General features: G+C 42.6%; 1 protein-coding gene across 1 annotated transcript in view; it reads left to right on the forward strand.

Moving 5' to 3' along the window:
- LOC135512267 (attractin-like protein 1) overlaps nt 1-25,910 on the forward strand; it is a 334,131-nt gene that overhangs the window by 67,736 nt on the left and 240,485 nt on the right. Inside the window, exons 6-12 of the mRNA XM_064934112.1 lie at nt 4,260-4,434; nt 4,756-4,843; nt 10,289-10,544; nt 12,864-13,047; nt 14,406-14,560; nt 22,867-22,951; nt 23,366-23,577. Coding sequence (XP_064790184.1) covers nt 4,260-4,434; nt 4,756-4,843; nt 10,289-10,544; nt 12,864-13,047; nt 14,406-14,560; nt 22,867-22,951; nt 23,366-23,577 — 1,155 coding nt within the window. The remainder of the gene's footprint in view (nt 1-4,259; nt 4,435-4,755; nt 4,844-10,288; nt 10,545-12,863; nt 13,048-14,405; nt 14,561-22,866; nt 22,952-23,365; nt 23,578-25,910) is intronic.

Below are 25,910 nucleotides of genomic sequence, written 5' to 3' on the forward strand. Positions count from 1 at the left end.
TGTGTACTGTGTCCATGTGCAGTCCATAGGAAGTGCATCCCTATTGATAAAACACATGTGGTTGTATTGGACATGTGAGGCATGCACTTATGTTTCCGTTCCACTCCCTGTATGATCTGGATGATTCCGACTGTGTATCTCTTAGTTGGGCAGGATATCAACCCTGATAACATGGTCTTTAACCCATTAGATATTAATGACGCGAACAATCAATATAATTGGGTTGATCCTGGCAAAAATGTCCTGAATATTACCAGAAATGTCTATGACTTGTGATTACTATAATGTTAAGCAATTTAACAACCTGTAAAGAGGCCACCCGATTCTGACATTGGTAGTTTGTTTCATTGATATCCTTTTGTCAACCTTGGATTTAATTAATATTGAAGATTAACGTGTTTTATATTGGGTGATTTACGAGATAAATGTATAAAAGTGAGAACCATTCACTGCATCTGATTTCAGCTATCTGTATCCCCTCATCTATGATCCCACAAGAGTGACCAGGTCATTCTCATGCTTATTGATCATATTTGTCAGTAAAAAAAAGTTGTATAAACAGTTTCCTGAATTCTGCAAATTACAAAAAGTATAACAAATTTACTCACCTACTTCGGATAGCCCCAAAACTATATTTTACTAACAAATTCCAAGAGTCCTAAAATATGAAGTCATCTTGGAAAAAAATCAACTGTTGAGTAAGAAAATGCATCTACAGCTATCCAATCTTCATTTATTGTTGGAAATAAGGTCTATAGTGATCCTGATGTTATTTCATGTAAATTGAATAACGTCTTTATGAATGTGGGTTCCTCTGTCAAAGAAATTGAAAAAACTGATGGAAATCCCTTGGATTACATTAAGGGACATTTCCCTTCTCTGCTTCAGTTTGAACCTCCTGTTGTAATTGGTAACTTAAAGATATCAGCATTGGTGCCTCTGGTGAAATCAGTGTCTTCCTTGATTACAGAACCTCAAAAGTGTATCTTCACCAAATCTGGTATTGTACCTAAAGATGTGGAAATTGCCAAAGTCATCCCCCGCTATAAATCTGAGGATCCAATAACTTTTACAAATTATTGCCCAATATCTGGACTACCATGTTTTTTTAAATCCTAGAAAAATAGCTGTATAAGAGAATGTTCAAATATTTAATTCAACACTATTGAGCACCAATATGGTTTTTGTAAAAACTACTCCACAGATATGGCCCTTTTGCAACTTGTGGATAAAATCTGTACAGACCTTAACAATGAATACGCTCTTGGCATCTTTTTAGATTTATCCAAATCGTTTAACACGGTTGATCATGAAATATGACTTTCTAAAAAAACACAAAAAAACAAAAACAAACAACCCACACACCTACTCATTCAAGTTTTTCTTTTTTAAATGTTTTATCTATTTGACATTAGACTAATAGTGAAGACAGCAAAACTATGAAACACATATGGAATCATGTAGGAACCAAAAAAAAAGTGTTTGAGATTCTTCAAAGTAGCCACCCTTTATCTTGATGACACCTTTGCACACTCTTGGCATTCTCCCGGCATTCTCCCATCTCCACAGAGTTTCTCTGTGGAGATGGGAGTACCTTCCAGAAGAACAACCATCTCTGCAGCACTCCACCAATCAGGCCTTTATGGTAGAGTGGCCAGACAAAAGCCAGTAAAAAGGCACATGACAGCCCGCTTGATGTTTGCCAAAAGGCACCTAAAGGACTCAGACCATACGAAACAAGAGTCTCTGGTCTGATTGAACTCTTTGGCTTGAATGCCAAGCATTGGGGCAGCAGGGTAGCCTAGTGGTTATAGCGTCGGACTAGTAACCGAAAGGTCGGAAGATCGAATCGCCTAGCTGACAAGGTAAAAATCTGTTGTTTTGCCCCTGAACAAGGCAGTTAACCCACTGTTCCTAGGCTGTCATTTAAAATTCTGAATTGAACACAATGGAAAAACAACAAAAGAGAATGAACGAAACCAAAACACTTCTGTGTGGTACAGAATACAAAAACAGAACTACCCACAAACACAGGTGGGAACAGGTTACCTAAGCATGGTTCTCAATCGGAGACAACGATTGACGGCTGCCTCTGATTGGGAACCATAACAGGCCAAACACATAGAAATACACACAGAACAAAACAGAATGCCCATCCCAACTCACGCCCTGCCCAAAGCAAAATAGAGACATAAAAAAGGAACTAAGGTCAGGACGCCACGCTAAGGTCAGGACGCCACGGTAAGCACGGGGAGTTGGCTCAGGTCTCCTGACTGACTCCGCCAATCTCCCCATGTGCCCCCCCCCAAAACATTCTGGGCCTGCCTCGTGCACTTTACCTTAAGCAAATTACTCGTAGTGTCGCCGCTCCGCTATAGCTACCCCCAGCTCCTCTTTCGGACGGCGATACTCTCCCAGCTGTGCCCAGGGTCCCTTGCCGTCCAATATTTCCTCCCATGTCCCGGAGTCCATTACACAGTGCTTAGTCCTTTGGTGGTGGGTAGTTCTGTAACGGCTGTTGTGGGTTGAAGAAGGTGAGGTCCAAGGTGCAGCGTCGTACGTGTTCATCTTTTATTCTGAATTGAACACTGAATGGAAAAACAACAAAAGAGAATGACCAAAACAGTTCTGTCTGGTATAAACAGTTCTGTGTGGTACAGAATACAAAAACAGAAAACAACTACCCACAAACACATGTGGGAACAGGCTACCTAAGTATGGTTCTCAATCAGAGACAACGATTGACAGCTGCCTCTGATTGGGAACCATACCAGGCCAAACACATAGAAATACAACACACAGAACAAAACAGAATGAAAAACATAGAATGCCCACCCCAACTCACGCCCAGCCCAAAGCAAAATAGAGACATAAAAAAGGAACTAAGGTCAGGACGTGACAGCAGCAAAGTGATGAAATCTATTGTTATCATCAGAAAGATTAGTGGTTCGGTTCATCAGGCTTGCTTCCTAACTCTATACCGATATCTCTGTAGTATTGCCTGGGCCAGTACATATGCCTCCTTCCTACACAATTTACTCATCATACAAAAGACTAGCCACCTCTCTAATTACCTGGCTCCATCTGCACCTTTGTTTAAGAAACTCACTATATTGTCTAATTATGACATTAATGTACCCCAATTATGCACTTTCATCTACTTTCATCTTCAAACACTCATACTTCCCAGACAGTTTACCTAAACCCTTCAATGGATTCTTCCAGGTTCGTTCTGAAATCCATCTATATGACACAAGACACTGCGATAACCTTCACCCTCCCCACTGGCGCACCTCACATAGTCAATTCTCTATCAGATACAGAGGTACCACACTCTGGAATTCTTATCTTTACTTTCCCAAAACCTCATCATCCCTCAATAACTTCAAGCGAAGACTGGGGGTTGGCCTGATGAACCAAACTACCCAATAATCCCCTCCGTGTATCCTATCTCTCTCTCTCTCTCTCTCTCTCTCTCTCTCTCTCTCTCTCTCTCTCTCTCTCTCTCTCTCCCTCTCTCTCTCTCTCTCTATCTCTTTCTCATACACACTCAATCAATCAATCAAACATGGTATACTGAGTATATAATATACAATTATAATTAATATGCTTTGTTTAACTGATTGAACACACTTTTGTACTTTTACCTGTGGTGTTGTTCATCACAAGCCTTTTTGGGCTTACAACCTCACCTGTATTATCTGTACTGTTTTGTCTTTCACTTATTTTCCTTGGTGCAAATAAATACAACATACAACATAATACTTCATCCTTACAGTAGAACCAACCAAGCACCTCTCAATGAGACAGAGCCGGTGCCACTGCTATTTTACTAGTTGCTGGTCATTGATTATAATACACTAATGAGGTTTTCTCCACTGATGTATTGGGTTAGACAGCGTGCTGGCCCATAGACCCGATCACATCCACCCATTCCACTGTCTGTCCCCCACTCTAATAGAGGCCAACAGAGGCCAATATCATCTGTACTTTTCAAAATTGGGTTTGATGAATCAGTCCCTCCCTCCTGATTAAAACCCCTAATGGTTCTGCCACCAGTTGGCCTCTGGGTGGTGGGGTTAGCATGTGAGGTCTTCACCATCATGGCTGACCCCCCTCATGACATAGGCTGTGTTATCAGGCCCTTCACCAGCAGGTGGTGCTGTGGTGCTGTGTATTGAACTGTTTTTGATGACTCTTTCGCTACACACCTCATGTATTTGTCATGTGTTTGAGTCATGTGTTGTCGTCCTCTCCAGGTCCAGACTGTGCTCTGTCAGTACCATCCACAGAGTCTTATTGGGTGATGCCCAACGTCAAGCCCTTCGGACAGTCTCTGGGCAGGGCCTCCCATAAGACTGTGGTCCACGGGAAACTCATGTGGGTCGTTGGAGGATACACCTTCAACTACAGCTCCTTCCACATGGTGCTCAAGTAAGGCACTGACTGAAGAGAGGCCTGGAACTGTCTGTCTGTCTGGCTGTGTGCCTGTCTGTCTTTCCCCCTCTTTCTCTTCATCTCTCTGTGTCTATTTACCTCTTATATATTTGTCTCTCTCCTTCCTGTCTTTTGCCTTCTCTCTGTGGGTCTTTTGCTCCAAAACACTCTGTCTCTCTCTCCTCTCGACTACTTAATCTCTCTTTGTCTCCCTTTCCCTGTAATATCTCTCTGTATCACTAACTTCTCCCTCCACTCTCTATCTATCTATTTGTTGAATGTTCCCAGGCCTGACTCTTTTTTTCCCCCTCTCTGCAGTTATAATATGGAGAGCAGCACTTGGGATGTTGTGCCAATCAATAGTGGTCCTCTGCAGAGATATGGCCATTCTCTGGCTCTCTACCAGGTAAAGCAGCTAATGGTCACAGCCCACTATCAGGGTGGATGTGTTCCTTCCATCTAGCTTTCTGTCATCAACTGGTACCATACACCTATATAGGGCTCTATACATCTATATACTGTAGGGTTCTCTCTCCGACTCTTTCTGTTTCTCTGGGGTTTTCTCTCTCCTTCACACATCCTTTACTACTAAACTTGATTTTATATTTGATGTCTTACTATGATTGCTGACCGAAGGCGATTCAGCTTTGCTTACGTGAGTTGATTGGAAGTAGTATTTACAGCTCAAAGGTTATGGCTAGAAAGGCTGAGAAGTTTCTTTTGGAACGACTCACTACATGACTTGCAGTTTACAATGCTTTAAAATGGTACCTCCAAGGAAGACCTCAGTAATTGTTTTGTCGTTAAAAAAAGCTGCACATACTAAAGGTTCCACATATTAACATACTTCCACTTACCGGTTTTAGAGCTAGCCTAAGCTGCAGTCTGTGTTTGGGACAGAGGTTGATATTTTTATTGTAGAGTAAAACAGCTATGAGTTCAGACAGAGGAAGGCGCGAAGCGAGAGAGATAACTGGGCCCAAATTCTGTCTTCTCCAGCAAGCGGCATTCTTTCATTTTTTTTTCCCGCTTACCAAGCATGGAATTTTTGTATGGAGGTCAATGAGAAGACCTGTTACGGCTCATTTGATTGAATAGAAGTTACGTGCCAATTATGTTGTTACGAGTGTGCTGATATAAGTAGGAATGGATGAAATATATGTGTGTGTTCACCCATCTACACACAATGCCCCATCATGGAAAAGTGAGAATATGTTTTTAGACATTTATGAAAATGTATTGAAAATTAAAAACATATATATCTCATTGACATAAGTATCCCTGAGTCAATCATTTGTTGAATCATCTTTGGTTGCGATTACAGCTGTGATTCTTTCCACACCTGGATCAACATTTGTCCATTAATCTTTAATAGCAACTCCAGTAAAGATTTGGCCTTTTATTTTAGGTTATTGACCAGCTGAAAGGTTAATTAATCTCCCAGTGTCTGGTGGAAAGCATACTTTTTATTCTGCCACTCTGTCAATTAGGTTAGTATTGTGGAGTAACTACAATGTGTTCGATCCATCCTGTTTTCCCCTATCACAGCCATTCAACTCTGTAACTGTTTTAATGTCACCATTGGCCTCATGGTGAAATCCCTGAGCGGTTTCCTTCCTCTCCAGCAACTGAGTTAGGAAGGACGTCTGTATCTTTGTAGTAACTGGGTGTATTGATACACCATCCAAAGTCTAATGAATAACTTCCCCATGCTCAAAGAGATATTCATTGTCTGTTTTTAAATTATTTGTTTTACCAATCTACCAATAGGTACAAGGCATTGGAAAGCCTACCTGGTCTTTATGGTTAAATCTGTGTTTGAAATTCACTGCTCGACTGAGGTACCTTACAGATAATTGTACACTCAGAGGCCAGTTTATTAGCACACCAACCCGTGACCATTGGTCACGGTAATCCTATCCAAAACTGCAAATGAATGGCGCTGATGGGTAGACTACCAAACTTGCTAACGGCCCCCGCTAATGGCCTGGTACTCGGTGCTCTCTGGAATTAGAATAATATGAATGATGAGGACAAATGGTGATGGGAGTTAGAGCTCCATTTCAAAAAAGGGAGCCTCTTACCCAATATGCATAGATTCATTTTTAAAACCCCTTTTGAAAGTACCTAAAGAACAACCGGTCAGATCCCCGTAAGGGAAGAGCTGAAAGCCAATTGTTTTTGCTACTTTATAAATTTGAAGCTAGAAAGAGAGACCGAGAGAGCGAGAGAGCGAGGCACAGAGGGAGCATCGGTAGGTTGTTAGGGAGTGGAGGCATAGCGGTGTCGGTGTGTACCTGTTGGCTTTTGGTCGCTGTAGCCTTTCTTTATCATTTCGTTTTGAATTCTGTCATTTTAATTCCATCGTCCACTGATTAGGTATCGCTAACTTGCTTGCCACACAAGCTGAGCAGCAATGCATTTGAGAGCATGCCTTTTTTTTTGCGACCTTTTCAAGGTTGCCAAATAAAGAGTCCCATCATGAAACCCATATGTTTTGATTTCGAAAAAATTCCCAGGTTTATAGGCCTTTTCACAAATACATAAATAGTGGATACTATTCTGATAGTGTAGGCTGTATTAAATTGATTGATTTATTAGACTTCTTTAAATGTAGTTGTGCCGAAGGCGCACATCCTCAGCTTATATAGAAGTCCGGAGATGATAAACATGTTGATGTTAATTAACATGAGACCGGCAGTCATTTGCGTGACAATTACCGGCTGACAAAATGTCATGACTGCCCCACCGTAGGTATGATTGTTGGTGCCAGGCATGCCGTATCCAGTAGCTCAGAAACGGCTGTTTAATGCCTCAAATTATCGAAAGGACAGGCTACTTTGACACTGACAAACTAAGAATCTGAGTTCAATAAAAACGACCTTGTCTCTTGAATTCATCAATAGCCTCGGCCTAGTTGTGTGGAGACACACATATTCTAGTCCTAAAAAAGCTTTCCAGATTCACTGACTCACCCAATGGTGCGCAGCTCACTCATCGGCGATGGCTGATGCGCTCTTGCCAAAAGCTTATCCTCTTGTTTTACTTTGTAAAACTATTCTGTTAGCTCAATAGGCCTATTTAATAGGCCTATCACCGTCAAAGTATTGACTCTGGTGTGAATATTATTTCTGGATTTGTGCAAACATTTCTAAAAGCATGTTTTCACTTTGTCATTATTGGTTATTGTGTGTAGATGGTTGAGAAAGAACATATATTCTATCCATTGGGAATTCAGGCTGTAACACAACATTTGGAATAAGTAAAGGGGTACGACTACTCCGTGAAAGCTGTGTGTGTGAGTGTGTGCATGCATGTGTGGACAGTCATGGCTGTGTGCCCACTTTTTCACTATACCCCTATCTTTCACATGTTCCATTCATGTGCTTGCTTTGAACACACTTAGCCCATCAAGTGTTCCTTTCTTAGTCACAGTGGTGTACCTGCACCACTGGTGTCTCCAGGTGTCAATTCATCAAAAACAGAAAACTTTCCGGGAGATGGAGGAAACGTCTCTATATTAGACATTATGGCAGTAGATACGTATTTAGTTGTACCTGTCTAACTCCCTCTCCTTCACTCTATTCATTTCCTCTGTGGGTGTGAAGAGCCCTGTTTGACCGCTGTTCTTCAGCCACCGGCCCCAAATACGGAAAGGAGCAATCCACAATTAGCATACAAATGGACTCCTACGAGCTCGTGCAGCACAGAAATCAAGCCAACAAACCTGGAGTCTAGAGACAGGAACATGAGTATAGACTTTCAGAGTCAGGGAGAAGAGCATGTGTCGGTGTGACCATGCATGTTGTTGTTTATACACACACACACACACACACACACACACACACACACACACACACACACACACACACACACACACACACACACACACACACACACACACACACACACACACACACACACACACACCCCTACTCTCTCCCCTCCATACACACCATCCCCCTCACGTCTATAATTCAAGAGTCCTCCATCTACCCTGAAATATGTCATTCTTTTCTATCTCCCCTCTAAGTATTGAGAGATTACCGTAAGCATCTGTCGCTGCTAGGAATATAGGCCGTCGCTCTTGCCCATTATCGATTTTATAATACCGACCGAAGCAATAGCTTGTCATTACGCGTGCATTCAGATCATATCGTTTATATAACATCCCTTGCTTGGCATTCACATTTTGTATTCACAAATAAAAAATGTCACCTTCAATAAAAGTCCCACTTTGTCGGGAATCGAGCTTCCGAGGGAGGCGTGGTAGAAACAGAAGCGTGGTGGTTGCTGCTCAGCTGGTGATGCCATGGTTAAAACCCCCTCCAGCCGGTTGTGATTACCAATTGTGTGTTGGAGTGTGTGTTTGGTTGTGTGTTTGGTTGTGTGTTTGGTTGTGTGTTGGAGTGTGTGTTTGGTTGTGTGTTGGAGTGTGTGCTTGGTTGTGTGTTGGAGTGTGTGTTGGAGTGTGTGTTGGAGTATGTGTTTAGTTGTGTGTTGGAGTGTGTGTTGGAGTGTGTGTTGGAGTGTGTGTTTGGTTGTGTGTTTTGTGCACTCCTCTTCCTCCCCCTCTGCTTCTACTGCAGGACTCAGACCTTGCGAGTGTGAGAGAGTCATCTCTCGTGGACAGAGGCATGTAAAATTAATGGTATTAGGCTCTGTCAACAGGCTGTGGGAATGCCACGACTAACGAGGAACTTTGTTCCGGTACGCTGATTCTTCGGCACTGATCATTTGGACAAATCACGATTTCGCAGGTGCTCGCATCTTTCGAGTTTCGGAAGGGGAGGGGACGTTTGGCTCATAGACTAGCCTGAAACTTGCATAGTATCTTTCGCGTTAATATCTTTCTCCTCACATCTCTCCCCAGAACTTACTTAAGCATTTTACACAATTATGCAAGATTTTAGTTCTGGTTTTCCGAGATTAGTGAAACGTGATTCAGGTGGGTGCTGCAGTGCGTGCTGAGGTAATTTACAAGTAAGATAAGCAGATTTCCTTGACAGAAAATACATTGAGGCGCTTAAGGCAGTTGGTTCCCTGGTGGGATGTGTTTGTGGCCAGGGATACGTTATAATTGGCCCCGTGCTGTGTAGCAACACAGTGTATCACCTGTGCTAGGATGTTCCCTTCTTTGTTTCTGTGATGGTGGAGCTCCTCTAGGTTGACTGTACAGTACAATATGTTGCTTTATGGTTAGGAAATGGAGAGTTGCAGTAGCGTTGTAGTCTGCACTGCAAAAACAGCATGCCATAGCATGTATGACTGTATTGCTATCTTAGATCACTGCAATGGCTTTAGTAGGTTTTTAGTTGCATATACTCTAAAAGCCTTTAGTTGCATGACTATCAGGTTAAGGTAGTTGATTGTTATCTGTAGTATCAGGTGATTCAGTGGTTGACTGCCGTGTGAGGCTATAGCAGCCGTCTTTCTTATTGATTGTTGGTGTTCACGGTGCAACGTAGCTATACCAAGTGTGTGTATTTGGGGGTGTATTTGGGGTCCAGCTCCCACTCTGGCAGAACTGATACACACAATGGAGAAGCTCAAGGTTCTGCAGCTCAATTACACACACACACACACACACACACACACACACACACACACACACACACACACACACACACACACACACACACACACACACACACACACACACACACACACACACACACACTGTCTCGCCTTCTTCTCATACTGAACACAAGCATGCACAGAGCAGACATATTTTCGAGGGCAGTCGGTGATAGAAACCCCTTTAATCTAGTCTGTCTTTACAAATATTAACACAATCTCTAACACATATTCTCTGTCATCTCATGTCTCTGATGTTTTCCCCCCTCCTCAGGACAACATCTACATGTATGGGGGGAAGCTGGAGGCCGGTTCAGGCAACGTGACAGATGAGCTGTGGGTCTTTAACATCCCTAGTCGAACTTGGTCCCTGAGGACCCCGAGCAGCCTGGTCCAGGGACAGCCCTACGCCGTGGAGGGACACTCCGCCCACCTGGCTGAGCTGACCAATGGGGACCTGGTGATGGTGATCATTTTCGGCTACTCACCCGTCTACAGCTACATCAGCAAAGTGCAGGAGTACAACATCAGTAGGTCCAATAATGGATGTATGGATGAATCAAATGAAGGAGTGAATGAAGTCTGTCCCTCCGTCTATCCATCCATTGATCTCTTGTCTGTCTTCTTAACCAATTGATTTGTCTCAGTCTGACGTTAATCAATCAGTCCACCCTCCATTAGCCTGCTATATATCTGAGCCAAGAGAATCAGAGAATTGGGTTGTTAAGTGGGGTTAACAGGCATGATGAATAATCCCCATTTTTATTTATCTTTAACCAGGCAAGTCAGTTAAGAACAAATTCTTATTTTCAATGACGGCCTAGGAAAAGTGGGGTAACTGCCTGTTCAGGGGCAGAACGACAGATTTGTACCTTGTCAGCTCGGAGGTTTGAACTTGCAACCTTCCGGTTACTAGTCCAACGCTCTAACCACTAGGCTACCATGAATGATTTATATTCCATATGTACCCGATGGCAGATTTCAGAGCATTCCAAAATAGGCAAGGACATCCTCAACATCCTCAGATTACCTCAACAACGTTGTATTCATTACATGGTGCTCAACGATTAATACATTGTTGTTGGGGTCATCTTTGGGTGCTGCTGTCACTCATCTATTTATGGAAGGCTCAGGATCTTTAATGTTTACCAAGATAACTCTCTTTTCCCATTAAAAAGAACTTTTGTAGCACCACTACCTGCATAGTACTCTGTGGCAGTCTTATTCTTATGATGGCAAGTACACTTGTCTATATACAGACACGTATACACCCCACAGTATCTTTTTGATATTTTTTGTAAGATTACATTTGATAATTTATTAACAATACACAACATACACATACAAATAACAACATCATACAAACATCAACTACATCACACCTGCCCAGACGCACTAGCACACACCCCCATCTCTAGCTCGCCCATCACTATCCTCCATATGGCCTGAAACAGCCCATGCACTTTCAATATTTAAATAATAAATCATTCTATTTTTTTTTCCATTGTGCTAATGATGGCTTATGATTGATTTCCAAGTTTTTAGTATACGTTTTTTCAAGACGATTGAGAAGTAGAGAATCGTCTAGCCAATCGGGTGTCTCACTACACCCCCAAATGCCATGTCTCCAAATACTTAGACAGACGGATTAAAAGTATGTTTACATTGTAATACTTCTGACAGCCAACTTTCTAGCTCCGCCCACAACTTCCGGAATTTATAGCATTCCCAGAAAGCATGGATTATTGAGTCATTATTAGTTTTACACTTAAGACACGACTCTCCTGTTGTGCTGTAGAATTTCTGAATGTTGTCTCTTGTATAATAAATTATATACATTAGCTCATAGTGGATTAAGTTTACATTTCCGTTAACTGTAATTTTGTTAGTTATGCTCCAAATTTCCCTCCATCGTGTGCCAGCATCAGTTATTTTTAAGTCCTGGTTAGTTTATATTAGTTTATATTATTTTCTAAGAGATTGTCAGTTGGATATGCCCTGTGCAAGGTTTTGTAGATCTTCCCTATTATATGAACATCCTTTTCTGACTCAAATAAGGTTATCCTCTTGACTGCATTAGAGTCAAGGTCATTTGACCAGAGCTAGTGACCACTGTTGAACGCCTAGGTTTTCATACCAGCAGATGGCGCTAAGCTACAGTGTTTTGAGGAGTAACAATCAGGTGAATGCCTGCATTACGAAGCATTTCAGCCTATAGGAGACTCAAAGGCTGGACTGGGCTCACTGCAGCCCAGTCACATTAAAGACTGTGGAGAGAGTGAGGGAGGGAGGGGACATCTACAGTGTTGGGTACTCCAGTCCTCGAGTACCTCCAATAGCACACAAAAAACATAATGATGGCTTTCCTATAATTAATTTCATCAAATTTAGAGAGTTGTGTCACCATTTAGAAAGTTGAGTCTACCTTTTAGGTGACTTTCTGTAAGTGAAAGGAAGTAGGAAATAGTTTGTAAAAAAGAGCTCACCTGACAAACTGTCAGTAAACTGTTTGACCTTCCCTCATTATCTACTTCTCACTTTCTCTATTTCCCTTCACTTGTGGGAGTTGGGAGGTCTGCTTCTCAGTGTACCACATGCTCCGTGGCCTCCCCCTCTCTCCAGCTCTCCCTCCATCTGTCACAAGGGGACTTGAAGTACATGGTGGAGCAGCCCGCTGGCTTGGTCTGGCTCCCAGACTCAGCCTTGTACACACACTCTCATTCACACCCAGGCACGCACCCTCACGAGCATGGACGCTTATTTTCCATACCGTATGTCTCAAAGCTGATCCAATCATGTTGTCCCACTCACACTAAGATGCACTTCTCCTCTGCCTCTCTGTCACACAGGGACAAACTCCTGGCAGGTCCCTGAGACCAACGGGGCCATCGTCCAGGGTGGCTATGGCCACAGCAGTGCGTATGACAGCTCCGGCAGGTGCGTGTACGTCCATGGGGGCTACAAGGCCCTGCCTGCCAACAAGTATGGCCTGGTGGACGAGCTGTATCGCTATGAGGTGCAGACCCGGACCTGGTGAGTGCTATTAGGTTGGCAGAAAGTATCTGTATGTCTGTCAGCATGTCTGTCTGTCTCTCTCTCTGTGTTTGTGCTTGTATCAGCAGATGCATTATCACTTGAAAGTTCACAGTCTGTAACAATTTACCAGTCCTGAGAAAACTGTGTAAAATAAGCCTATTTTCCCCAGTGCCCCTGTAGCAAAATGCATTTATTTGCTAAATGTCGAGTGTACAGACGTTTGGCGTCTTACATTAGGTAGATGTTTAACACAGAGATGCTTGTCTTGCCTGTGTTCAGACACTGTGTCTAGACGCTCAGTGCTGGACAGCTGAAAGGCTGATTTGTCAAAGCACACTAATGCAATAGTCAGCATTGTGTTGCGAGGAGGTACTCATTATGTCCACATACCTAGACATTCAGCGCCAAACACATGAGCATACTGGAAAGATACAGCAGGATGAGCTAGAGAGATTCACAGTGAAGCAGAGATTGTATACACGGTGTGATATGAAAGGAGGCCTCCGCTGGACCTTGACGGATGGATGAGCGACAGGGGAGGGTACGCCCTTTCAATCTTCCCCCTCTCTCTCACTGTCTCTCTGTTTCCCATCATCCAGGCTGTCACATATCCCTTGGGTTTGACAGTGACCAGTGTCTGTCTGTCTCTGTAGATCATCAACTGGAGTTCTGTCTGTCTGCCTTTCATGTCTGATGTCAGTTGTATAGTCACTGTTAACTTATTGAGGCAGTTGATGTGCCCTCTTGACAAAGCTTGCTGACACATAGCACACAGTTTATTGCAATCGGTCCATTTATTTACAGTCGGTAGGTTGAATATGCACTGAGGCTACTTAGGCAGAAATGGAATTTGGAGTTGTCAAACCCTCTCAGAACTAGGAAGTCTTTAAACCCCTACATACTCTATCTGTATCTATGGATAGTACAGTTGACGCTTCGGCAGACGGTGGGGACTGTGCACTTTGACCCTAGCAGAGGAGATGGGAGAGGATGAAATATTCCTGTAGAGGTGTGTGTGTGTGTGTGTGTGTGTGTGTGTGTGTGTGTGTGTGTGTGTGTGTGTGTGTGTGTGTGTGTGTGTGTGTGTGTGTGTGTGTGTGTGTGTGTGTCCATGGTGCCACATTATGGATGACGTCTGTCTGGGTATTTGACCTGGCCTATGGAGAGTGACCTTCAGACCAACTGTTCACTTGCATAAACCACATGACCCAGACTAGTCCACACACTGCTGTAATCAACACCCAGGGATGGGCACACACGCACGCACACACTTATGCATGCACGCACATACATGCTCATAATTGACACGTTAAAACATTAGCATGGTGACTGTGTTTGTGTGTTTGTGTTGACAGGATGATTCTGAGAGAGAGTGGTCTGGCACGGTACCTCCACACTGCAGTGCTTAGCAATGGGGCTCTGCTGGTGTTTGGAGGAAACACCCACAATGACACGTCCCTCAGTAACGGAGCCAAGTGCTTCTCGGCTGACTTCCTGGCCTACGACATAGGTAAGGACCAATCATATGCATTCAGACAAATCATAGGGAACAACCTTCCCCTCCTCAACTGTTTTTGGTATGATGCAATCCTCATGTTTTGAACTGTCTATATTTGACACCTTTGTGCTGAAAATACAAGTTACCGGTTTCAACCTCCAGGCATATGGTACATGTATAAATGTTACACACTCAATACATATACATACATAGTTAAGTATAATCAACCCCAACCCCCTACCATACAATACCACACATTCCTCCATGCAGACGTCATACATGTGATCTTCATTGTCACCAGCATGCGCCCACCCACCCACTCCCATCAGAGTTGACCCCTGACCCCTAATGCCACAGTTGTCATTTGTCATTTTTCACTGTTAGTTGCCTCCCAGGCCTGGACCCACACAGATCACACAGTGAGTGTAACCAAAGAAGAACTGGCAGGTGACATTCTGCAGCCTAAGGGAAAGTGTGTTCACTGACCTTTGACCTCAACAAACAACAGCATTAGCCTTAGGCTGTTATGAAAGTCAAGTGGAAGTGTAAAGCTAAGATACCTTTCCATAGGGGTGAATGCACAGCCCCAATTACCTGAGATAGAAGATCACGTTCTATTGTAACAGTGACAGGAGACATCCTTTAAAAAGTGGAACTAGCTCAAAAACCAAAAGCTAGTCATAGTCACTCATGACTAGGGCTGTGGCGGTAATGGCATTTTGTCAGCCGGTTATTGTCATGCAAATGACTGCCGGTTTCACGGTAATTGACCTTTAATTAACATAAACCCGTTTAGCATCTCCAGGCCTCCACACATACAAGCCACTGATGCTCACCTTTGGAACATCTACATTTTTTTTTAAGTAAAAAAAAATCTATTTAATGAAACGCAAAATAAATCCATTATTTATTTTTAGACCGGTCTAAAGAAACATTATGATATGGAGAAAGTGTATTTCAGAAGAACCAAATGTCAGTCGGCCTACTACAGTGCCTTGCGAAAGTATTCGGCCCCCTTGAACTTTGCGACCTTTTGCCACATTTCAGGCTTCAAACATAAAGATATAAAACTGTATTTTTTGTGAAGAATCAACAACAAGTGGGACACAATCATGAAGTGGAACGACATTTATTGGATATTTCAAACTTTTTTAACAAATCAAAAACTGAAAAATTGGGCGTACAAAATTATTCAGCCCCTTTACTTTCAGTGCAGCAAACTCTCTCCAGAAGTTCAGTGAGGATCTCTGAATGATCCAATGTTGACCTAAATGACTAACGATGATAAATACAATCCACCTGTGTGTAATCAAGTCTCCGTATAAATGCACCTGCACTGTGATAGTCTCAGAGGCCCGTTAAAAGCGCAGAGAGCATCATGAAGAACAAGGAACACACCAGGCAGGTCCGAGATACTGTTGTGAAGTTTAAAGCCGGATTTGGATACAAAAAGATTTCCCAAGCTTTAAACATCCCAAGGAGCACTGTGCAAGCGATAATATTGAAATGGAAGGAGTATCAGACCACTGCAAATCTACCAAGACCTGTCCGTCCCTCTAAACTTTCAGCTCATACAAGGAGAAGACTGATCAGAGATGCAGCCAAGAGGCCCATGATCACTCTGGATGAACTGCAGAGATCTACAGCTGAGGTGGGAGACTCTGTCCATAGGACAACAATCAGTCGTATATTGCACAAATCTGTCCTTTATGGAAGTGGCAAGAAGAAAGCAATTTCTTAAAGATATCCATAAAATGTGTCGTTTAAAGTTTGCCACAAGCCACCTGGGAGACACACCAAACATGTGGAAGAAGGTGCTCTGGTCAGATGAAACCAAAATTGAACTTTTTGGCAACAATGCAAAACGTTATGTTTGGTATAAAAGCAACACAGCTCATCACCCTGACCACACCATCCCCACTGTCAAACATGGTGGTGGCAGCATCATGGTTTGGGCCTGCTTTTCTTCAGCAGGGGCAGGGAAGATGGTTAAAATTGATGGGAAGATGGATGGAGCCAAATACAGGACCATTCTGGAAGAAAACCTGATGGAGTCTGCAAAAAACCTGAGACTGGGACGGAGATTTGTCTTCCAACAAGACACTGATCCAAAACATAAAGCAAAATCTACAATGGAATGGTTCAAAAATGAACATATCCAGGTGTTAGAATGGCCAAGTCAAAGTCCAGACCTGAATCCAATCGAGAATCTGTGGAAAGAACTGAAAACTGCAGTTCACAAATGCTCTCCATCCAACCTCACTGAGCTCGAGCTGTTTTGCAGAGGAATGGGAAAAAATTTCAGCCTCTCGATTTGCAAAACTGATAGAGACATACCCCAAGCGACTTACAGCTGTAATCGCAGCAAAAGGTGGCGCTACAAAGTATTAACTTAAGGGGGCTGAATAATTTTGCACGCACAATTTTTCAGTTTTTGATTTGTTAAAAAAGTTTGAAATATCCAATAAATGTCGTTCCACTTCATGATTGTGTCCCACTTGTTGTTGATTCTTCACAAAAAAATACAGTTTTATATCTTTATGTTTGAAGCCTGAAATGTGGCAAAAGGTCGCAAAGTTCAAGGGGGCCGAATACTTTCGCAAGGCACTGTATATGTTTTTTGGCTATGCGCCATGCCATTGGCTAGTTCATTTAGCAGTCAAGATATGCTTGAGTCCCGTGCCATTATTTAATACTGTATGATTTTATTGTAAGAATAATATAATTGAATTTAGCTGAATAAAATAAAAAAGGATATTTTTCTCATTCCCGAGTGAGTGCGCATATGAAGTGGCTATGTTGAGTTATATATTATTTGGTAAATTTAGTTGTGAAATCTTAGAATGTCTTAGAAATCAAAACATATATGGGCTGCATAATGCCACTATAGCTATTGACTATTTGAAAAAGTCACACACAATAAGACGTCCGTGAAAGGTAGTCACAGCGTCGTCCAGGTTAATGGAGGGTTTAGCCGGGGGGCTTTACTTGGCTCATCACGCTCTAGCGACTCCTTGTGGAGGACCGGGCACCTGCAGGCTGACTTTGGTTGTCAGTTGAACAGTGTTAAGGTTAAGCGGGCGGATGTTAAGAAGCGCGGCTTGGCGGGTCATGTTTTGGAGAATGCATGACTCGACCTTCGCCTCTCCCGAGCCTGTTGGGGAGTTGTAACAATAAGACAAATTTGGGAGAAAAAAGGGGGTAGAAATTACAATAAAAATAAAGCTTGCACTCTGTTCCTTGGCTCAGGCGGCACACCCTGTTCTTTCATCAAGTGATCATATTTTCACCCATCAGACTATTCTCAATTTAATATTGTCTTTATTAATATGTACAATTTGTTTCGATATAGAATGGCCCGTTGTCAAATGGGTAGGAACAGGGGCAGGGAAAAAAAGACATGAAACTAAATCATGTCAGGTAAGCTACTCTGGTGTTATAGGGGAGCAGAAATAGGCCTAAATATAGTAGCATCTGGGATCCTCATATTTTTATTGGCAACCATCAAAACTCTTCTTTCACACACAGGATTGCATATAGAAATGTCTGGGCTTATAAGAACAGTTATTTCACATATTTCACCCAAACTCTGTATTGCCATGGGCTCTCCATCCATGTTTCTGCAGCTACCCAGCGCCTAATTTGGGAAACCTAAGTGAAATCTGTTCGGGAACATCGATGATAACATGTTTTCATAACGAAACGGACTGTATATAGGCATATGGGTGTTCTACATGCAACGTCTTAAATGTTTTGAATGAATCGTCACCTGAGAAAGCGATGTCCAATTCGTTGTGTTTGGCTTTGAAACATCATCCACAATGACCATGTTTTCCACACAGTTTCAACCTGTTGTTGAACTTCATTCTTCAAATTGATCGATCACAGTGAGGTCAAAACATTTAGCCTAACGATGAGTTTTAAAAGCATGACACTGTTTTGATGATAAGTGTTTGATGTGATTTTCCATTGCATTTGCATTGATGTCAGAGTGGTTAGAGGGACAATAGAGCCCTGAGTACCAGGCCATTAGTGACCTGATGGTCGTTATGGAGTTGTGTACCACCAACGCATTTCCAGAGTGCATAAAAGGAGATAACCGTGACTCAACTGTCACGTGGAATTTGACTGTGGTCATGACTTATGACTGCCGGTGTGGCGGTAATACGGTCACTGTAACGACTCATGATAGATTATTCATTACCCCCTGGTCAAATAAAGTTATTTTGCCCTCTTTGGAGTTAGTAAGCTATCCTCTGCAAGATATGAAAGAGCGGTTTAGTACTAAAGGTTTTAGAGTTATGTGTGTGTGTGTGTGTGTGTGTGTGTGTGTGTGTACATGTGCGTGCCTTCCAATGTGTGTGTGTTTGGACGACTTGGGGTTTTACTCGAAATCTCGGGATGTGAGTTACAGCTCACCTTTCAGTGCTGACAGTAATACAGTGGGGATCATTAACGCCCCATAAAGAGCTGCAGAATGGGAGCCAGCCAGATGGCGTCTGCTCTTTTATGAATATTTGTTTTGAATACAGTGACTCTGCAGGGGCATTACAGGACATTCAGCACAGGGAGGGAGGCAAGGGAGGAGGAGAGGGATGCATCCTCAAATCTCGACAGCCAGCCCTTCCCTGACTCTGTTCACCAGCCACCCTTCACAAGTTTTACTGCACTGAGAGAGCAGGGGAGGGTTGATGGAGAATTCAAATAGAGCGATGGAGACAAAAGAAATAGCAAGATTGGGACGAGCAAGAGAGAAAGAGGAGACAACATTAAGTCAATGAGTCATTCAGGTAGTAGATGTAGCAATGCATGCAAAGAAAGAAAATACATTAAAGCAGAATGTTTATCCGCTAATTAGAAGATGTAGCAAATCCAGATAAGGACGAGATGTTTGAAGAACTTGACCGTAGCTTTCTCCAGCAGTCATGGAGGGTCACTGCTCAACTTTCCTTCTTAGTCATTTTAATCGCCAGTCCAATCACCTTGAGTAGGCCACTCCCAATGGATAAGAAGTCCAATCACCTTGAGTAGGCCACTCCCAATGGATAAGAAGTCCAATCACCTTGAGTAGGCCACTCCCAATGGATAAGAAGTCCAATCACCTTGAGTAGGCCACTCCCAATGGATAAAAAGTCCAATCACCTTGAGTAGGCCACTCCCAATGGATAAGAAGTCCAATGTCACTTTTATGATCCGAAAGCAACTGATTGTTTTATGTTCAAGGTGTTAGGCTAGACTGATGCTTGGCTTGGGGAATGTGGTCTAGACTCTTCACTCAAGCCCAGGCAAAACCAATCTCTGTGATTGGAGCTCCATTATATAGGCCAGTGTTTGGCCAGACATGGCCTCTTGGCGACCTGTCATTCATTATAGTCCCTGAGGACTGGGTTGTCACTGGACATTGTTGACTCATTTCATTACAGAGCCAAATTAACAATCTCCATTATCATCCTCTTATAGAGAGAACAGGTTTGTGGAAGGCGTTTTCTCTGTATTGCTTTTATAATAATGGAGCAATTTTTCTTATAAAATATGCCTGAAACTACTATAGACCAAAACATAGTTATAGTGAAGGTTGCTTCTTACTCAAGTATTGCTGAAAGACATTGTAGCCTACTACAGTACATATGAGATGTGTCAACAGGTTTCTCTAGTTGAATGTGTTAAAAGTCTCATTTATTAGTTAATGGACTGATATGACTTCCTCTCGACTCTGCTCGTCTCTCTGTGAGCTAATTAATTAGTTCCACCTGTGGAAGAGGCCTCACTCTACCGCTCCCTCTCTCTATCGGCCCCGCCACGCACGCTGAGAGATGGTTTTAAGCGCTAATTTGTTTTTGTTTTTCTCTGCTAACCTTGGAGGGGAGAGCGTTATTAGCTTTTTGTGTTTTTCTTCTGCGAGAGATTTAATTCAGGTCGACACAGATGGCAGTTTTAATTTGCGTTTAATCCCCCCCCCCCTCATTACCCCATCTTCATACTTCTAATTAGATTTGGGGGAAATGAACTCTAATTAAAAATGTTTTGTCCCCACACCCCCTGAAAGGCAACTGGCAGCGCTGTCTTCAACAAGAGTGACCTGTTTATATTGGAGCTCCAGACAGTGTCCCTCAAAGCGGCCCCGACCACAAAAACACATTTCATTAAGTTTGCCATTTGAATGAGTTTGATTTCCCCATCACTCTCGACTCTGGTGCAGATTTGGTCTGCTGATTCTCCTGTCATCTCCCCCGTTCTACGTGTACATTATTCATGGTTCCTCTGCCAATATCCTGGGAGGAAATGAAAAAGGGGGACCGTTGTGATAAGTATCAGTGACTTTCATTATAGAGAGTCATCTCCAGCCATCTCCACTACACCTCAGGTGGTTGGAAGACCCAATGGGCTGTCTGTCAGTGCATGTCTGGGGTATGGATTCACTCTAGCTCCAGGCTTCAGAATAGGTAGTAGGCCTCAGATAGTGTTAACGTCAGGGTTCCAATTTAACTACTGGTGGTCTGTCATAAATACTTATTTTGGTCTGTCCCTTTAGCAACTGCATCACCTATGCACATCTCGATCTTATGCGACTATCAAAAAGTACCGTCGGTCTGAGTCTGACCAGCTGAGAGAGAGTGTTAGAATGATTGACGTTTAAATGCGATCACACCATGACCCTGTCAGAGAGCAACGTGGTCTTTCTGAAGTGATTACAGCGCCTTCTGATCTGGACTGGTGTTGTTGACTTGTCTTTCCCTTTAAACACGGTCCCAATTAGCCAAGCACTTGCGTGGTCGTTTGCAACCTGGCTGCACAATTAACTCCCAAGCACAGTTTATATTGGACAACTAATCTGGGTAAATGGCACATTTACATATTAATGCAATAGTGGACGTGTGGGTTGTAAAGCATCAGAAAGCTGTAAAATGAAATGCTAAAATACACGATCATGATTGCTCTTAGAGCCATTACTCTGAACCACAGCCTAGAATCCCCAGCAGACAAGATCAATGGATGGTTAAACTGGTTTGTGAAGTCATATTCAGAGGCAGCCACATAATAAACAATTCAAAGACATTATGTTAAGAGGTTGGCGTTTATACTCTCCGAGGATCCCACTAACAGCGAGGAAACTGAACGTTGTATCTCTCTCAATTTAACATGATTTGGCTCGTGATATTAACAAAGTGAAGAAATCGGCTTTGCCTACTATCATTTTCTCTCTGTTATTATTGGTTTGCTCTGAGCAGAATGGTAGATAATCACTGACAGACAAATTGTCTAGCTGTATTGTGGGCTGTGTTGTCAGAGCTGCTCCAGGTAGACTTGTTGTAGCCTACCCACGGATCAGTGCGGTACCTGACCAGGGTCCTAGGAGATTGGTAATCAAACTACCATTAAGGCTCTGTGTGCCCACCACCACCACCCCAGGATTGTCTAATAGCAGCTACAGTGGTTTCAACTTTAATTATGGTTATTTATGCAATCGTAAAAGGCATCTTTTCTAGCTGCAGTTAGTTGTTTATGATGGCCCTGTTTCTATGGTATGGCCCCTAGTGCTCTGCTATGCTCACACACAGTGTTAATCACTGCTGGGCATGACACACCCAGCCCTATAGGGGACCATGATATTCATACAGGCCATTCTCCACAGCCTCTGTTCAAAGGATTCTCATACGTGTTAATAATGTAGAGTTGACACTTTCATTGTAGATTATGTGTGTGTGTGCAACAGTGCAGACGTGGTGTGTGTGTGTGTGTACCCAGTCTCAGGTCTCACAGATAGTCTGGCTCTGGTACTTACTGTATTCTGTGTTTCAATGTGTGCAGTAGGGTGGTATGGTACAGGCCTACTGAAATGAAATCCAAGCACGAAAGGAACACAACTTTTCCCCCTCAATCTGGAGTCCAGAGGGTTGCCTGTCACAGTTGCTTGGGTGGTAGTATGAGTATGAGAGTGGAGGGAGAGTCGTAGTAAATAACCAGAACAGTTCATAGGGCAGAAACCTATCTCCCTTTTCTGTAGCATGAGGCAGCTTGATGTACAAGTACAATCCCCTGGAAAGGATGCTAATCTATTGTAGGGCCTTCACCCCAATCTTTCTGCTCTGCTTAGCACTGCTTAGCTGAGTGCTAAGCAGAGACACATAAGGACCCATTTTTACAGCCTTTGGTATGACTCACAATCACTTCCAATCTCAGGGCGGACACTCTAACCACAAGGACACCTAGTTGGTCTAGTCGCAGTGGAGGTATCAATTTTGGGTATTGCGGTTGTTTGCTTGATACACGTTTCTACTGAAGCAAAAACTGATCATGTGCATGTTTGTTCTTTTCAGCTTGTGATGAATGGAAAGTCCTGCCCAGGCCAGATCTCCACCGTGATGTCAACCGCTTTGGCCACACCTCTGTTGTCAGCAATGGGTCAGTCACTCACATCCACTATATTGCCCCTCCGTTACTTAAAAAAATGTTTATCTCACAGTTTCCTGACATCAGTTTCCTCAGTGTTACCTGGTAATGATGTGTACTGTATTTCCTGCGTTGTGTTCTCGGTAACACTTCATTTGGATAGTTCATCTATAGATGCTCTACAGACTAGCAGTAACATTTCAACTATCTACTAACCCTAACCTTAACTCCTATCCTAACCCTAAACATAACCCTTGCCCTAACTCTAACCTTAACCCTTACCCTTATTCTTAGCCTAACGCAAACCCTTACCATGACCTTAACAAGCAGTTGCTTATCAACAGATTGTTTGTTGATGGTATGACCATTTGCAGAGCATCTATATATGGATTATCAAAATAAAGTGTGATCGTGTTCTCTCCCTAGGTCCATGTATGTGTTTGGAGGCTTCTCTGGTGTGCTGCTGAATGACGTGCTGGTCTACACCCCTCCCAGCTGCCAGGCCTTCGATGAGGAGCAGCGCTGTGCCAACGCTGGCCCTGGTATTCGCTGTGTCTGGTTTAGGGACCACTGTGTCCCTTGGGACACCAGCCATGCCAACGGCAGCGTGCCCGCTCCCTTCTGCCCACCACGCACCAGTACGTGTTGCATGACATTGCTCTGTATTCTGTATTCATAGGAAACATGTGTTGACACATTTTTATCTGCATATTTGTCATGGGGGAGGGTCGGTTTCGCTTCCCCATCTGGTAGTTAGCTGACTAAGGGATACATGTAGGCCTGTTGCGGTGACCGTATTACCGACACACCGGCGGTTACGAGTGATGAAGGCAGTCAAATGCCACGTGAACCTTTAGTCACGGTAATTAGGCTTCTCCAAGCTCTGATGCTGCTGATGGTCATTAGTAGTCTACCAAACTTGCTAACTGCCTGGTACTCAGCACTCTATTGTCCTTCTAATCACTCTGACATCAATGCAACAAAAAAATCCGCTGCCCCTGCTTCGGTACAGGTGCATGATAATGGTCCATTCTAAATCAAAACAAATTTCACACATGTATTATTTAGTATGTGTAACGACAAGATTAAATCAAGAATAGTCTGATGGATGAAAAAATTAACCTATCACTTGTGAATTATATATTATCTGTTGTGAATGATGCCCAGCATAAGAAAAAATTATAAAAATTATAAATCATATTCGCACACATCATGTAGTCTAGCCCATAGGCCTATATGTTTTAATAAGGTTTGTATCACAACTAAAGTGTCCAAATAAAAAGCACATAATCCGCTTTACAAGGGGTGTAGAGCCTAACTGGCATGTATAAGCAGCACCTGTTTGGGGAAGATAATTTTCACCATGAAAATGCACCTTTATAATAAAAGCATTACATGCATTTTTAAGGTGCATTATGGCCACACCAAGGGCACGCCGCCGTGAAATTCTAGGTATTATCAAGTGCTTGTCAAATTGTGAATGAGTGACTGATGTAGGTACACACTTCAGTTTGCGCACACACTTTCAAGCTACTTTTTTTCAAATCATTATTAGTCGCATCATGTAGCCTTACAATGTATTAAAAATCTAAAAATATAGCCCAACGTTTGTAGAACAACTAAAGTTACATTCATAACTCTAAATTAAGCATATAGGAATACCTATTTCTTTGTTTCATGTGCGCACTCCCTCATATTGTTTGGAGAAAATATTCTTTCTATTTAATTCAGCTTTGTTCAATTGTATTCTGCATACTATAAAATAATGCCATGGAATTTTAAGCAAATCTTGTCTGCTAAATGAACTAGTGTAGCCCACAGCCATTTGGCATAGCCAGATCAGGACCTAACATAAGGACAACTCAGAGTATGCTATTCTGTTCTTCTGAAATAGACATTTTCTTCATATCATGCTTCTTTAGACCTGTCTAAAATAAATTATGGATTTATTGTGAAGGTGTAGGCGACATGACATGGATTTATTACTTTTTCAAATGTTCTGAAGGTCTGCATCAGTAGCTTGTAGGCTATTAGTGGAAGGCAGGAGATGCTAATTGTGTTTATGGTAATTACCGGTCAATCACCGTGAGACCGACAGTTATTTGCTTGACAATTACTGGCTGACAAAATTTTGTGAACCCCACAGCCCTAGATATATGTTCTATAGTTGAGCCGTCCATGATGGAACCAATCCTCATTTCACATCAAACTCTCTTGTTCCTACCTGCCTCTTATACTGTGCTGTATGAATCATTACCCTTTTTGAGAGTAATAATAATTCTGATTCCTCATAAGGCCTGTGTACATAGTGGTGGGAACAAAAGGTCAGGACCAACACAATTATCCCATTCGGAGGCAAATACAATTATGTTGGAAATACACTCTCAAGGTTGCAGAAACACCTGTATTGTGTTTTAGAGTGTTATCGGAGGTGAATTGGACCGGTGATTAACTAATTAAATGACTAATTGATGACAGATTATCACACTGTTTATCCTCTGTCCTTCTCTATCCGTTAATTTGTCAGTGGCTGCTGGCTTTTAGGGTATGAGTTGAAATTGGGTCTACAGGGCAAATAGAAATGAAAGGCATATTGAGCTAGACCCATCTACCTTTTTGTTTTCCTACTGAGAAGGTGGTGTTGCAGGTGGCATTTTCATGTCAACCCTGTTTTTTGTTTTTCTTGATTAAGTCAATGGCGCCGAAGGGGATGGCTGCCGTTTTACGGACTCTGAACCAACTGTACTATTTTGTTAGTTTTTTTACATTGTTTGTAACTCATTTTGTACATAATGTTGCTGCTACCATCTCTTATGACCGAAAATAGCTTTTGGACATCAGAACAGCGATTACTCACCTCAAACTGAATAAAGATTCTTTAATGAGTCCAATGCAAAGGATATACTGCTTTGTCCAATCTACGATTAAGACTATCCTACCAATGGATGCTACGCTACAGGACTGTTTTGCT

The sequence above is a fragment of the Oncorhynchus masou genome, chromosome 24 (genome assembly GCF_036934945.1).
Source record: "Oncorhynchus masou masou isolate Uvic2021 chromosome 24, UVic_Omas_1.1, whole genome shotgun sequence".
NCBI classification, from domain to species: Eukaryota; Metazoa; Chordata; class Actinopteri; order Salmoniformes; family Salmonidae; genus Oncorhynchus; species Oncorhynchus masou.